Below are 16825 nucleotides of genomic sequence, written 5' to 3'. Positions count from 1 at the left end.
AATGGGCCTGACCACGCCCTAATGGACCTGACCACGCCCTCATGGGCCTGACCACGCCCTAATGGGCCTGACCACGCCCTAATGGGCCTGACCACACCCTAATGGACCTGACCACGCCCTAATGGACCTGACCACGCCCTGCTGAGCTGGCTCCGCCCTCATGGGCCTGACCACGCCCTGCTGAGCTGGCTCCGCCCTCATGGGCCTGACCACACCCCCTCATGGGCCTGACCACGCCCTCATGGGCCCGCTCCGTCTCACCTCTTTACCAAAACCTCGAACACAGCAACCGTCGACTCAGGGAAATATAAAATAATAAAGCAGAGATAAAGAGACAAAGCTTTTCTTTCTTCCTCCAGTGGTCAGTGTGGCAGCAGGTCACCAGCACACCGACCACAACACAACCATCTTCAGTGTGTGGAACAAAAAGGTCTTTGGAGAGCCCGGTTCTTTCTGTTCCTATTGGACAATGATCCCCCCGAGGCGGGTCTTAGCGCGGTGCGATGTCATGACCTGAGGATTGAACCCCAGGTCACGGTCTATACGGGCGCTCTAAAGCTGCTTGGTGCTCTGTGTTGTTGTGTTCTGCCGGTTCAACCTACAGAAAGTGCTAGGTCGGCAATTTGGGTAAAAGGGATCTTTCTTTAATATCACCGAACGGTAGGTTTCCTCCCTTGATGCTCACCTGAGGTGCGTAGAGTTCAGAGAGAGGTTTGTTTTGGGCTCTCTTGGGAGCTCAGCCTGGTTCTGTAGGCTCCAGGGACCCGGCCTGCAGACTCAGGACCCTTGGGCCTTCCATCGAGACAGGGGACGACTTTGATGTCGGTACCTGAATGTCTCCCGTGGTTGATTATCAGTTTTTTACTGCAAGGTATGTGTCATTAGAAACCCTAACCCTTACCCTAAGAATGATCTATTAATGCCATAATCGATAATATCCTGACAAATGTCAGTCAAGCACAAGGGGACAGCAGAGGCAGATCCTTCCAGAACCCTCTGAGGGTCCTCCTCAGAGGCAGCTCCAACCGGCCGCTACATCAGGACCGCCATCAGGCCTCATTAGGACCTCCATCACAACCTCCATCAGGCCTCATTAGGACCTCCATCACAACCTCCATTAAGCCTCCATCAGGCCTCCATCAGACCTCTATCAGGGCTTCTATTAGGCCTCTATCAGGCCTCTATCAGGCCTCCACCAGGCCTCCATCAGGCCTCTATCAGGCCTCTATCAGGCCTCCACCAGGCCTCCATCAGGCCTCCATCAGGGCCTCTATCAGGCCTCCATCAGGGCCTCTATCAGGCCTCCATCAGGGCCTCTATCAGGCCTCCATCAGGGCCTCTATCAGGCCTCTATCAGGCCTCTATCAGGCCTCCATCAAGGCCTCCACCAGGGCCTCCATGGCTCCGCCCCTGTGCTCCAGGTCATGAGGAGGCTAACCTCCGCGCTGTTGTTCGCCGCGGCGCCGGCCGGAAGCACGTGGCGCCATCACGCCAGCGGCAGATGGCGGTGCGATATGTTTGTTAGCGTGTTAGCATCCTGATTAGGCGCAGGTCGGTGGGCCCGCGGCGGTCTCCTAATCTGGCCTCACGCCTCAGCGCCCGCGCTCAATAGGCCCCCCGCCCCCCGTCATGACATCATGCCCTTTGTGTGAAATCCCAGCGCCATTCAGCGGGGCTAGCGCGGGGCTTAGCCCGCCCGCGGCGCTGAACCAACACGCTCCCTCTTTAAAGGGAGTCCCCTGGTCGCGGTCTGGGATGGACCGGGGAGCGCTCCGCTCAACATGGCCGCCGCCGCCGCCCGCCCGCCCGCCCCCCCGCCCCGGTCCGAACGCCATGTGCTCCGCGGCCACGCCCGCCCCGCGCCCCGCAAGGCCGTCGTCTTGGCTGTTTTCTTTTCGGGTTATGATGAGCGACGGGGGGGAGGGGGGGGGGGGGGGGCTGACCAATCACCTCCCGCCGCCCGTAGATCAGTCCTGGGGTCAGTCAACAGAGGGGGTCACGCTGGAACCGACAGTCAAAGCTCTGGCAGAACTGTCCGCCTATTGGTCGCTGTGGTTAGAAACGTGGTGAATGGGAAAAGGGCGTTGGTTCTTTGATCTAAACTTAATCGAGGGATCAGTTCCTTCTACGGGAAGGCCTCCTCTAGGGGAGCTGTGGTACCGTCCAGAGGACCAGTTAGCCGCTGGGCGACGGCCCACAGGGAACGTCCACCGCCGCTCACGATAGTGAAGCAGGTCCTTTGGCAGACAGAGCACTACACTGTCTTAGAATGTGTAGAACGGCTAGCGTTGAGAGACCTTCCACTAGAACAGACGGAGCAGGAGGACGTCTGGTGTCTGGGACGTCCCTGGACACTGAGACATCAGGGTCTCTGAAGACATTCACGGCTCAGCATCGATTCACGTGAACATCTGACAAGGTGTTACTGACCCCTCCCTTGGTAAAAGTAGTGCTGTTTAAATTAGACACCTTAAAATGGGATAAAATGGGAAAATATTTCTATTTAGCCTGAGGTCTCAGATGTGTGAGGAAGCTGAGTGGCTATTTAAAAAGTGTTTTCCGTAAACGCAGATCTCTCTGTTGTGTCTTGAAAACATCGAACAATCCTGGGAGTTGGCTGTTGCAAAGGAAATTAATTGTATATGTGTTATAATCGGTTGCAATAAACATGACCTGCTGTTTGTCATGTAATTGTTGAGTCTGTTTGTCAAATATCTTTATCCAGCGTTTCCTCCGGAGGAAAGCTTTTCAACAGTTTAGATAAATAGCCAAACACAAGCCTTCCCAAGTCTGTGGGTGGTTCATCGAAAGTCTTGGAGGAACTCCACGCTTGTACATACAATGATGGTGGTTTTATAGTGCCAGCACTCTCATGCCAATCCCGGGTGCCCACATCCTGTTGTTTTACTTTCACGTAGCATACATCGACGTAAACGGAGGAATTAGCACACCTTTAAGCTACAGCCGCGTCAACGGAAAGTTTGAAACACCCAAACACATGGTCCGTAATGGGTTTGGATGTACTTTGAAGAGGCTGAGGTCATTCCTCATTTACATCTTTTAGGCAAATAGTGAAACAGTGATTGGCATGCTTACAGTATGGCTCTGGAACATCACTAAATATGGGACATGTGAGTGGGTAGCTTTACACCCCATAGCCACTCCCCCTTCTGACTGTCTGTCTTACACAAACACAGACACACACAGACAGTAGCGCACACATGAATACACTCACACACTAGCACACACATGAATACACACACACACACACACACACACACCCACACCCACACACACACACACACACACACACACAGCATGCAGGCTTGCATGCATGCACACCTACACACACACACACACACACACACACACACACACACACACACACACACACACACACACACACACACACACACACACACACACACACACACACACACACACACCAAATGGCTGGCACACTCCCCTGTTTAGTACCCCAGGTTTGACTTCTGTATCAACAACATTTGTCGGTTTTCTAACAGGTTATTTCAAAACTCCCCCAACCTGGGACAGACACTTGTTGAAACAGAAGCAACTTCTGGCAAATGCTTCGTGCCACAAAATGATTGTTCGTCGTGCAGGTCCATTCTGATGGCGCGCTCGGCCGTCTCTGTGTGCTTTCACCCGGGCTGAGATTCTTTACATTCCTGCCGCGGTGACACACAGTCGATCAAACAGCCACATGCGACCGTCCACCCCTCCACAGACACACTACAGGTAGCCTCCTGGTATACTGCTGGCACCAGGAGGCTGTTTGTCCTAACGATGTTGGTAACGGCTGTGAGTGAAGCCAGGAGAGATGGAGACAGACCATGCATCCAGTCAGTACCCACAGCAGACCAGACCTATTCACACACACACACACACACACACTCGTCCACACAATCAGAAACATTCACCCATTCACACACACACACACACACACACACACACACTCATCCACACAAACAGAAACATCCACATAATCAGAATCATTCACCCATTCAGACACACACATTCATCAAGGACCACTCTGAGGAAGGCTAATCTGCCTCATGCGTTATTAGAGAGGTAGTCCTGGAAGTGAATTCTTCTTCTGGAGCCCAGACTGCTTCTCACTGGTTTACAGGTGCTGTAGGAACCAGTCCAGAGCAGGAAGAGCAAGACTCCCTCTCTGCTCCCTCTCTCTCTACACTTCTCCACCACTGAGAAGCATTCTAATTCAGGCACCTTTGATTGACCGGCAAAGTGGATTCCGAGAACCAATCAGGGAAAAGATGCCCTTATTGGTCAGAAATACAGAGGTAGCCGGCGTCAGATCTAAATAGATATCACAGTTCACTCATAAACAGCTGATGGATGTCCACTCCATTTCTAACAAATAACAGTCAATTTGTATATGACAAAGAAACTTTATTTCCAGTACAATTTTTCTGCTCCATATTTTTTGTTCACCTTACAGCCTTTAGGGTTGACCCAGTGGTCATGACCCAGGATCTCTTAATGAAGAGCGAGTGACCAGGTCCCAATAAATGAGTTAGATAATCAATAGGACCGACAGGTCCAATAAACCATTTTAATATTATTATTATTATTATTGTATTACACCTAATGCAGCCAATCATGCTTCATTCACAACCTAAACCACTAAAGCTAACTGGGAAGAGGACAAGATGTATGTTTGTGTGTGTGTGTGTGTGTGTGTGTGGTGTGTATGTATGTATATTTTTTTGTGTATCTATGTATGTATGAATGTATGTTTGTTTGTATGCATGTATGTATGTTTGTGTATCTATGTATGTATGTGTGTGTGTTTATGTGTATGTATTTTTGTATGTATGTGTGTACGTTTGTGTGTATGTGTGCCATTGCACTGTGTGTATCTCATCATACTGTACACTCCATTTGCTTGATGTGTGTGTGCGTGCCTGTATACGTCTGTGTGTGCATTAGTGTGTGTGCATTAGAGTGTGTGCACGTTTGTAAGTTGTTATAGTGAGCAGCGTGCTTGCACTCTGTGAGTGTGGGTATGTGTGAGTACGTGTGCGTGCTGTGTGTGCATTCCATGTGTGTGTGTGTTTGTGCCGTGCGTGCGTGCTGTATGAGCGTGTATGTGTGTGTGCTGTATGTGTGTGCGTGTGTGTGTGTGTGCTGTATGTGTGTGTATGTGTGCGTGCTGTATGTGTGTGTGTGTGTGTGTGTGTGTGTGTGTTTGCATTCTGTATGTATGTATGCGTGTGTGTGTGTGTGTGTGCGTGTGTGTGTGTGTGTGTGTGTGTGTGTGTGTGTGTGTGTGTGTGCTGTATGTGTGTGTATGTGTGCGTGCTGTATGTGTGTGTGTGTGTGTGTGTGTGTGTGTGTGTGTGTGTTTGCATTCTGTATGTATGTATGTGTGTGTGTGTGTGTGTGCGTGTGTGTGCGTGCTGTGTGTGTGTGTGTGTGTGTGTGTACTCGGCGTCCATGTTGGTATGAGGGCCCGGGGGTCTGCTCCCACACGCCCCCCGCCCCCCGCCCCGCCCCGCCCCCCCACCCCCCCCCCCCCCCGGCGGCGGTCCTTTGTTTGCGCGTCACGCCGGCGCCCCAGAGAAAGGCCGTCTGGCACCAAGCTTAAATATTGCAGCACACTAAAAAGGCACCATCAGAGCCGGTTCATCTGCTCAGTGGGGCGGCAAGGACAGGGCTTTAGGTGGGAGAGAGGGCAGCGCAGAGTTCACTTTCCCCCCCGACGGGCCACACACTAACGGGACACCACTCAACCTCGCCGGAGCCGCAGCTGTGGCAAGTGGCCGAACCGTCGTCCCCCCCCCCCCGCGTGTTCGCTGTAACCTCCGCTCAGACCAGAGACTTTATCCGTTATTCTCGTACGCTTGTTTGGGTGGAGGCGGGCGGGCGGGCGGGCGGAGGCGGCCGGCGGGGGCTCCGCGGCCGGGCGGGGGAGGGACAGACGGTGTTTCTAGGAAGAGCAGCCTCCGCTTTGGGGGGCGCGCTTTGGGTTAAAGTTTCACTTTATTCACACACTCTGAGGTTTGGTAAACGGCAGTAAACGGGCTTTAGGTGTGGGAGGGGATGGGTTGCGGGGGGGGTTGGTTGTTATTTGGCTATTGGGTTGTTGGTTGAGCGTGCGCTTTAACCCCTCGTGCCCTAGAGAGACACGGGGGGAACCAGCCACGGCGTTTTTTTTACGGCCATTTTGCTTTAGTAACAAGTCCCGACCGAGTCGCCGCATCAGAAACGGGTTCAGGGGCGGATTCTGCTGAGTTTAACTTTACCCCCACCTCCCCCCACCCAGTTTACGATTCTCACCCCTTTTTTCTTTTCCCCTCCCCCTTACCTCCCCCACCCTATATCCCTCCTCCGCCCTACCCCACCTTTTACTCTGCAGTGCTACGGACCGACCATGGGCGACTGGAGCTTTCTGGGGAACATTCTAGAGGAAGTGAACGAGCACTCGACGGTGATCGGCCGGGTGTGGCTCACGGTGCTCTTCATCTTCCGCATCCTGATCCTGGGGACGGCGGCCGAGTTCGTGTGGGGCGACGAGCAGTCCGACTACGTGTGCAACACCAACCAGCCCGGTTGCGAGAACGTGTGCTACGACGAGGCCTTCCCCATCTCCCACATCCGCCTGTGGGTGCTGCAGATCATCTTCGTGTCCACGCCGTCGCTGGTGTACGTGGGCCACGCCGTGCACCATGTCCACATGGAGGAGAAGCGCAAGGAGCGCGAGGAGGCGGAGCTCAGCCGCCAGCAGGAGCTGAGCGAGGAGCGGCTGCCGCTGGCGCCCGACCAGGGCAGCGTGCGCACCACCAAGGAGACCAGCACCAAGGGCAGCAAGAAGTTCAGGCTGGAGGGCACGCTGCTGCGGACGTACATCTGCCACATCATCTTCAAGACGCTGTTCGAGGTGGGCTTCGTGGTGGGCCAGTACTTCCTGTACGGCTTCCACATCCTGCCGCTGTACAAGTGCAGCCGCTGGCCCTGCCCCAACATCGTGGACTGCTTCGTGTCTCGCCCCACCGAGAAGACCGTCTTCATCATCTTCATGCTGGCCGTGGCCTGCGTCTCGCTCTTCCTCAACTTCGTGGAGATCAGCCACCTGGGCCTGAAGAAGATCCGCTTCGTGTTCCGCAAGCCGGCGCAGGCCCCGGCGCCGGGGGAGGCCTCGGCCCCGCCCGCGCTGCTCCAGGGGAAGCTCCCCCTGGCCCTGCCCGGCCTCCAGAGGGTCAAGGGCTACAAGCCCCTGGAGGAGGAGAAGGCGGCGCACGTCAGCCAGCTGTACCCGCTGGCCGAGGTGGGCATGGAGGCCGGGCGCCTGGCCCCACCCTTCCACGGGCTGGAGGAGAAGGAGGAGAAGATGCTGCACCTCTCCAAGGCGTATGAGACGCTGCCCAGCTACGCCCAGACCACCGAGACGGGCAGCGTGACGCTCATCCCCGAGACGGAGGCGGAGCAGGAGGTGGCGGTGGAGGCGGCGGTGTTGGAGGCGGTGGAGGAGCCGGTGGAGGAGCCGGTGGAGGAGCCGGTGGAGGAGGTGGTGTCCGGGGAGGGTGGAGATCCTCTGATGGACGCTGGGCTGGAGGCGGCGGATACGATAGAAGACACGAGGCCGCTGAGCCGCCTGAGCAAAGCCAGCAGCAGGGCGAGGTCAGATGATCTGACTGTATGAACACACACACACACACACACACACACACACACAGGGCCGTACACACAGACACACACACACACACACACACACACACACTCACACTCACACCCGACTCAAGACGAAACGCAAAAAGCATAGACAGGTCGATATCCGAGGGAAACACAACAAGAAGCGTGAATTAAACGTGATTAAAATGGTTTCTTAATGCAAAAGAGAGAGGGCCGATAATTCAACCAAGCGATGAAACATCGACGCGTGTTTGTGACAAAAGTGAACATAAAGTTGTAGCTGAAGGAGAAGGTAGGATTTATTTTTAAAACTGTGTTCTTATATTTCAAAATGTGGTAAGGACACATGCAAATGGAGAATGTTTTTACTTGATGAAAATCCATGTTCCATTTTTAGGAAACAACCTTTTTCTATTGCAGGAGTTTAAACGATATAAAAAGCTTTGAACTCATAGGTGGAAGACAATTAATCATTTTGTCGTGTGTCTGCAAACCAGTAATCTCGCTGTAGGCGTTAGACTTTGATTCCTATTCAGACCGCAGCACGCCGCCACAAAGTGTGGCTGCAAATGTCATTGGCTCTCGCACAGACGTACACAGCCAAGAATTACCAAAATAGGACATGTACCAGAGCACACCTTTTGCACACCCAGAGGATCAGACACCTAACCCCGCACCCACGCCTCATCCCCGCACCAATCACACAGCATCCTTTGTGAGGGGAGTTACTGTAGTGTCACAGCAGCGCAGAGCTCCTGCGGTCTCCTGTTTATATTCTGGGCGGTGAACCCACAGAGTAGTGAAAGACAAAAAAAAAAAAACACACCAAACAAAATCGACAAAAAAAGACCACATTGTTGAATGTCACTTTTTCAATGTCACTCTTATTCTCTTTATTTTAGATTGCTTGTGTTGTGTAGCGCTTTAAACCGCAGAAGCGTACTTGTGATAGCAGTTGTTCTTTGGAGCGCACACAGAGGCCGTTCTGCCCCTATCAGAGCGCGAGCCCTCAGACGCGGCCCGCCGCTGTGCACACAGCCGGATGATAAAGATTTGCGCCCCATCAGCACAAAGTATTGTTGAGGCCGAGACAACAAATGAATCCGCTCCCATCAATGAAAACAAGCATCCTTGACATAGCTGTGGGGTGGTGGTTCTCCGCTGCGGTGGTCCGAACCCAAAACCATTCAAAAATACGTTTACAAATTCAGAGTGAAACAAACTAATCGCGGGCAGAGCGAGTTGTACATAAAGCCCAGTCTGATGTCCCACCATGTACATAATGCGCAGACCAGCTGTGTGTAGGGAAAGCCTCATAGATATTATAACTCTTAGAACCCTTATTTATATATATATAAATATATATATATATATATATATTTATATTTATAGCAAATCAAATCCACTATATATTGCCCAAAGATAAGTACAACCTTAGAGTATTGTTTCCTTTCAATTCTTTCTACATGTACTTTCATACAAAATGTGAATATTTATTAATTCAATAAAACAAATAGCGAATTAAAAATAATACAGCATCATTTGTCGATCATGCATTCTAATTCTTACCATTTGATTTAATCATAATTTCTTGATGCACAAACATGTAACCAGCTTCAGGTTCAGCAGTAGATTTTAATTTTGTTGATTTTAAATAGCTGCCATTGTACAATTTCCTGTGCCTTATCTGTACATGTTGATTCTCAAATGTTGTAAGATGTAAGTGCTTATTGCTCTGGGAATATGTCAACTTTTTGTTTTATTTACTTTTGTTTTTTTAAGAAATCCTAATAATTTGTGTATACAACCCCAACACACAAACCAAACAACCACTCGCACACACACACACACACACACACAAACTAAAATGCTATGCAAGGAGATTTTGATCAAATACATATCGCTGTGTATTTACTAAATCATTCATAAATCATCATGACGTTAAGGAAATATGTCGTAAATGCATACACAAACACCAAACATGCACAGAAACACACACACAAATGCGTGCAAACACGAACGAATGCACACACACACAGCTTTGGTTTTGGGGTATGAACAAATGGTAGTGGACAGACACATGCCTACAAATTGTGACCCGCATCAAAATACAGCATCACAGTATCCAACGTGTAGAATCTATTCCTCATGGGCTGAACTGATATGGACGGTATGTATTTTTTTTTAAGATGGATACAGTGCCTATTTATAAGAAACTTTTGATTAATATTTGGAAAAAGAAAAAAAAAATCTTTTTACTAACTTGTAGTCCTCTTTGCTCCTAGACGTGTGGCAGAACCTTTGACATGTCAACCAATAAACGGTCGGACGTGGTCAACAAGTGTTACTGCTGCCTGGTTGTTTTTTACCCTACACGCATACACATATGCATGCACACACACACACACACACACACACACACGCACGCACGCACGCACACACGCACGCACGCACGCACACGCACACACACGTGCACACACAAACGTGAACACACATGCACACCTGTGCGCACACAGAGAGACACACACACACACACACACGTGCACAAGGTATTTAAAACAACATTTGTCTGGCCTTCAGTGGCGTTTGATGTTTCAGCCTTGGTGAAGCAAAACATTATCACCACTGTTTTCACAGCAATGGAAGATTATGCACATTTATGCAAGATTACACCACATATGTTCATCAACACTGGAAGATTAGTGAAAATAGCTTTGTCCTTGATACCTTTGACACATTCGTTGCCCATATTGTCAGATGGATTCCAACTATTTGAACTCTATCTCATTTCTTAATGCTTATTGCACCTGATGACCCACTCTGTCCCATCGCGCCGTCTGGACGCTGTTATGGTATCATACTGGGAGGAATGAGACCAGGGCTGACCCTACTGGGCTGCTCCTATACAGACTAACCAAGCTCAGACTAGTGAGAGAAGACTAGTGAGAGAAGCTCTGACTGTTGAGAGAAGCTCAGACTAGTGAGAGAAGCTCTGACTAGTGAGAGAAGACTAGTGAGAGAAGCTCTGACTAGTGAGAGAAGCTCTGACTAGTGAGAGAAGACTAGTGAGAGAAGCTCTGACTAGTGAGAGAAGACTAGTGAGAGAAGCTCTGACTAGTGAGAGAAGCTCAGACTAGTGAGAGAAGACTAGTGAGAGAAGACTAGTGAGAGAAGCTCTGACTAGTGAGAGAAGCTCAGACTAGTGAGAGAGGGGACCTACGTTTCCATCCCAGTACCCGTCCTATGAGCTCCTCTCCTGGGCTGGAGGAGGCCGTGTTGAACCTCTGGACCAAAGCCTCCGGCTCCTGAGGACGTCTGAACGGGGACGACCGGAACGTCAACACACCCGAGGATCTAGAGGTTCAGGAAAACCAGTGGAGAGCAGAACGAGTATCAGTGCTGTGGACAGGTGAGGAGAGGAGAGACAGGTGACGGGAGGAGAGACAGGGGAGGAGAGGAGAGACAGGGGAGGGGAGGAGAAGGACCTGAACAGGAGATGATCCTCATCCCATCCCGCACTTAAGACTTCCTTGGAAGGGGAGTTCTCGTGGATGGGTGTGTTTCTTTAATTTTTGAGGAACTTTCTAGTTCAGATATTGTTATGGAGTCCATAGCTGCAGTAGAAGATGGCATGGTGCTGGTTAAATTACCTTTTGAATGATGGCTCGTGTTTCAGAGGAGCGGCGGTGGTCGAGCGGCTGTGTGAGCAGCGCACCCTGCTGGTCAGCCTGGATCATCGCTCCTGAGAACTCAGAACTCCTGAGAGACGGTCACAATAGAAATAACAACTGCTACCGTGCAGCACACACACACACACACACACACACACACACACACACACACACACACACACACACACACACACACACACACACACACACACACACACACACACACACACACACAAGGAGATCAATGGATCCTTTACACAACACTGTCTCTATCACTATGACTGCATTGGATCTGAGACCATTTGTACTGCTAGCATCACTGTGATTCCCTGATCACCTGCCTGCGGAGTGCAGGAAGTGTTCCTCTACCGGCCAGCAGGCGGCGCCAGAGCCGCTGCTCCTGCTGTGGGTCTGCTGCTGTAAACATGTCCTCAGACAATACCAAAGTAAGGCAATACTAACACAAAAAAATATATCTAAACATGTATTTCCATTACTTTGACGTCAATCGACATGACAACATCAATATAGTGATAATGATGATGATCATCATGATCATCATAACATCAGTAAGTGTGCCTATGGATTACTATCGGTTCCTATTGTTTGTTAGACGTGGTTTCGTTTATTCGCTGTTAATTTTATTTGGATGAGTTCGTCGTTTATTGTTGTTTGTTTTGTTTTATTGATATAGTGTGATTTTGTATTATTGTTTGTTTTAATTGTCGCTTTCTGTGTGGACCCCAGGAAGACAAATAAAGAATAAAGAATAACAACAGTAATAAATATATATTTTAAAAGATGGTGAAAGATTTAACCACTTAGGGCTGTGGGTTGTCTAGCAACCAGAAGGATGCTGGTTTGATCCCCGGCTCCTCCTAGGAGGAACACAGCATTCATTTGGTTAATTAACTAAAGGTATTAAGATATGAGATATTTACCATTATCACTATCACTTTTATTAGTGATCAAACCTTTACTGGGGAAACAGGTTATAAACGGTCGAGGTATAGAGGACCGGATGTAGTGCAGATGACCACATGCATCTAGGATGAGACTTATTGCAAATGTTTCCTTGATAGATAAAGATATTCTGCAGCTTGTGTACCTGTGTGTGGCTGTGACCCTAACGAGGGTGCAGGCTGCGTATTGTCTGCTGCCAGGTAAGAGCTACAGTCTCTGGTCTGCTGGTAGCAGCTGGTTCATCTTTCTCTTCACAGTGATGAGCAGAAGAAGGTGAACTACACACGTCTGATCGTCATGACAACAACTCAACAGAACCACAGACTAAAACTGTATGTGGGGGGATGTGGCGATAGGTCACTGTCTATGTACATGCACATCATTAATACTAGGTGTCTGTCTATGTACATGCACATCATTAATACTGTGTCTGTCTATGTACATGCACATCATTAATACTATGTCTGTCTATGTACATGCACATCATTAATACTGTGTCTGTCTATGTACATGCACATCATTAATACTATCTCTGTCTATGTACATGCACATCATTAATACTGTGTCTGTCTATGTACATGCACGTCATTAATACTATCTGTCTGTCTATGTACATGCACATGATTAATACTATGTGTCTGTCTGTGTACATGCAAATCATTAATACTGTGTCTGTCTATGTACATGCACGTCATTAATACTAGGTGTCTGTCTATGTACATGCACTTCTAAAATAAAAGATTAGGTTTCTATGCTTATGCATTTCTCTAATAGGAAGTATCTCTGTCAATGTACATAAAATATTATATTTCTGTATACAAGCAGTTCTATAACAGGAGGTATCTGTCTATGCACTTCTGTACAAACCACAAAAGACAGGAAACTACAGTGACACCAACATTCTAATCATCTCTCCCTCCCTCTCTCTAGCAGGCTAGCCTGCTGTTTCTCTCTCTCTCTAGCCTACTCTCTCTCTCTTTAACCTGCTCTCTCTCTCTCTCTCTCTCTCTCTGTCGATGGAGGCAACAGGACAGCATGCAGGCTCAACCCTGTGAAGAGAGACACGGTTTGACACACAGCTGAACGCTCGTCTGGTGCGGCAGAGGAGGCCGACCCATCCTCTCTGCTGGCCGGCCTGGGTCCTGCTGGACCCCCTGGACCCCCACGGCTGGACCCGTGGACCCCCTGGCTGGACCCCTGGACCCCCTGGCTGTACCCCCACGCCTGGACCACCACACAGAGCCCCCTGGCACCATGGGGAACTGTCTTTCAGAGAAGTGAGTGATGCAGTGATTCACTCTATGCAAACGACACTGTATTTTTACTGGGTAAACTCGACATTATATTCCAATGTCTGTAGGTGTTTGTGGGTGCGTGTATGTGTGCGTGTGCATATTGTGTGAATGTTGTGGTTGTGCGCGCACATGTGTGTGTGTTTCTCTGGTGGTGGTGGTGTGTGTGTGTGTGTGTGTGTGTGTGTGTGTGTGTGTGTGTGTGTGTGTGTGTGTGCGCGCGCTCTCGTGTGTATGTGTGTGCAGTGTCATGGCGAAAGCGGCATTGCCGTTTAATTTCACACCTCATCTTTCCGGCTGTTTCCTTTACTTAACTTTCTGTTTCAGATTATATGTGTTCAGTTCATGACCTTATTTCCTTTTTCTTTGGATAGGAAACTGACAAAAGGTACGTAGGAGCTCAGAAAATGTACACAACATCTCAGATATAGAACAAACCTCATGATGCAACGTGCTCAAAGAAAGCTCCTCCCCCTTCCCTCAAGGTGACTCACTGAAGAACCAACAGGACACCGACGCTGACAAGGTAGAGTGTGTGTGTGTGTGTGTGTGTGTATGTGCATGTATGTGTGTGTGTATGTGTGAGCAAGTGCAAATGTGTGTGCGTGTGCGTGTGTGCGTGTGAGAGAGCAAGTGTATAAGTGTATGTGAGTGTGTGTTTGTGTGCGTGAGTGTGTGTGTGTGTGTGTGTATGTGTGAGCAAGTGCAAATGTGTGTGCGCGTGTGTGTGTGTGAGTGTGTGTGTGTGTATGAGCAGGTGCACATGTGTGTGAGTGTGTGTGTGTGTGTGTGTGTGTGTGTGTGTGTGTGAGAGCAGTGTGGTGTGTGTGCAGGGTGTGTGTTTGTGACGTCGCCTCGCGGTCCGGAGACACACCCGACACAATCCCTGATTGGAGGAGGCTGGTCGCATCGCTCATGAGTCGGGGGATCTTTATCTGGCAGGAAGAGGACCGCGGACCCCCTGGCGACGTCTTGTACGCCGCCGTGGACTACAGCAGGAAGAGGTCCGCCCGAGCCCCGAGCTCCCCCGACTCCAGCCCCTCTGAGTGTGACTACTCCGTCATAATGCCCCCCAAACCTCCAGCCCCGCCGCCGGACACCACCTCAGAGGCTGAGGAGGGGGCTGACGACTATGTTCTCATGCAGTAGAACCACGAGCGCACGGCAGGAACCGAGCTGGATGGAACCAGGCCAGATGTTCGCTGCTGCTGGCCGCTGTGGAGGACACTGACAGCAGCTGCTGAGGTCATTCTTTAGTTCGACGTCCGTCTCCGTGGAGGAGACGTCGCCGTGACCGTAGACACGAAGACCTCTCTGTAAGCGGGCTTATGGTTACGAACAGTCCTGCACACGGTCTCATACAGTCACACTGTGTACCATACTCGCAGTCACACTGTATACCATACTCACAGCAGGGTTCGAAATGGCGACACGCCCGCATGCCCGGGCCTAGTAACTTTCCTATCGGGCTAGTAACTCTATGCACTTGCCAGCCCGTGTGTCTGGCAACTTTACAACCCCTTTGCACGGAGCGTCTTTTACAAGCATTGCGGCCGTCATCGCGAACCTATTTTTTGGTACTGTAATCCTCTCTTGCACAGCATAAGATTGGTCCTATTTAGCACACGCTGCAGACGTGTTTTCATAATTTGTTTATTCAAATGTTTTTTGTCCCTTCTGATAACCCGTAGGGTTCATGCATGTGTTGCTAGGATACCATTTAATAAGGTTTGCGATTAATCTTATGGGTAAGCCACGTAATTTTTACGGTAAACATAATCTTAGTTTTAGAAGTGAAGGTCACACAGGAGTAGCCTATATTTTTAATGAGTTTGCCTGAATGCTAATCGTGTAGCCTACACTATTAAATGTTGGGTGATTTGTATAACTAGCACTTTTTAATCATTTATAAAACATAAAAAATGGATGGAGATGTAAATGAGGAGATGTGAATAACAGCAGTGCGGGGAGGTTCGTGGCTGGTGAGGCACTGACATTTTCAGTCAGATTCACAAATATATAAACCCAATAGAGTAGCTTAAATCATCAAATCTATTCTTGAGGTTCTAAACATTTTCAAAGAAATTTGGCTTTGAACGTCAGTAGTCCTTTGAGTCATGTCCCGTCACTGGCCGCTTTAAACACAGGCGCCATAGCCCAATCACATAGCCAACTGAAATGAATTCAAAGGCCCACACAAAAGGCCCAAGCTAACAGGAAAAAATCACAAAAATTAACACAAGAGGCTGATATGAAAATCAACTCTTACCATTGACGAAAGGCCCTTTTCCTTGAAAACTTGGCTATTATTACACAAACAGTGATGTTTTATTGTTTTATTACGACACACATTGATTTGCTTGGTCTAGTAACTTTACACCAGGGCTAGTCATTTTTGAAAGTTACTAGCCCTGTGGTCTAGCGCCTATTTTGGCTGAATTTCAGACACTGCTCACAGTCATACTCTGTACCATACTCAGTCACACTGTGTACCATACTCACAGTCACACTGTATACCATACTCAGTCACACTGTGTACCATACTCACAGTCACACTGTGTACCATACTCACAGTCACAGTCACACTGAGGCCGTGGGCAGGATGGGACACTGGAGACAAGCATTTCAGAAAACATCGGAAATTAATAAAACATATAAAAACATGTCCTGTTTCTTATTTAGGTTTCTGAAAGTGTTTCCTTATTCATTGTTGCAATTATGAGAAATAAATAGGCCTTTATTATATCAAGTAGTAGTTCCACAGTACAATCGTATCATTAGAAGGCAGAAAGGATCGCTGGGCACAATTGGTGGTCCCTCTAGTGGCCAGAGTTATAATGCGAAGGAAACCTCAAAGCTTTTCTAAAAACAAATATAACTGACGGATCATTTAGTTGTTGTTGTCCTGTAGCTAATTAAAAGGACAAAATTACTCTGAACCTGTATTTTAATGTTGCAAAATGCAGCAAGTAAATAAAGGCAGGCTAATTATATTTAAAAGGTCGATAGGCTGTGTAGTTCCAGACTCTACCAGGAGATGAAGCTATTGCTTATGATTTTGTATACAGTTGTGATACAACGTTTTGTGACAGGTTAAATCGTCTGTTACACTAGGCACTTTTTAAATTCTGTTTTTTCGAGTCCTCCGATTCAGTTAAAACTTTGTTTTATCGTAGTTGGATATCTGCATGTATCTGCAACATCTTACGCTATATTAAACAC

At 48.9% G+C, this 16825-nt stretch overlaps 1 protein-coding gene and 1 long non-coding RNA gene across 2 annotated transcripts; both read left to right on the top strand.

Annotated features, from left to right (window-relative positions):
- Nucleotides 1-6418: 6418 nt before the first annotated feature.
- On the top strand, nt 6419-7687 carry LOC311358702 (gap junction alpha-8 protein-like; the record flags this gene model as incomplete). Its single annotated transcript, XM_084478830.1, has 1 exon — nt 6419-7687. One exon carries the CDS (start codon nt 6419-6421, stop codon nt 7685-7687), a length of 1269 nt encoding a protein of 422 aa, XP_084334956.1.
- Nucleotides 7688-13345: 5658 nt separating this feature from the next.
- On the top strand, nt 13346-16226 carry LOC311358147. Its single transcript, XR_014637989.1, has 4 exons — nt 13346-13588; nt 13978-13991; nt 14089-14129; nt 14546-16226. It is a non-coding gene; the product is annotated as an uncharacterized lncRNA (long non-coding RNA).
- The last annotated feature ends 599 nt before the right edge of the window (nt 16227-16825 follow it).

Source organism: Micromesistius poutassou, assembly GCF_964030765.1.
Source record: "Micromesistius poutassou genome assembly, chromosome: 14".
NCBI classification, from domain to species: Eukaryota; Metazoa; Chordata; class Actinopteri; order Gadiformes; family Gadidae; genus Micromesistius; species Micromesistius poutassou.
This window is presented reverse-complemented; position numbering and strand designations above follow the sequence as displayed.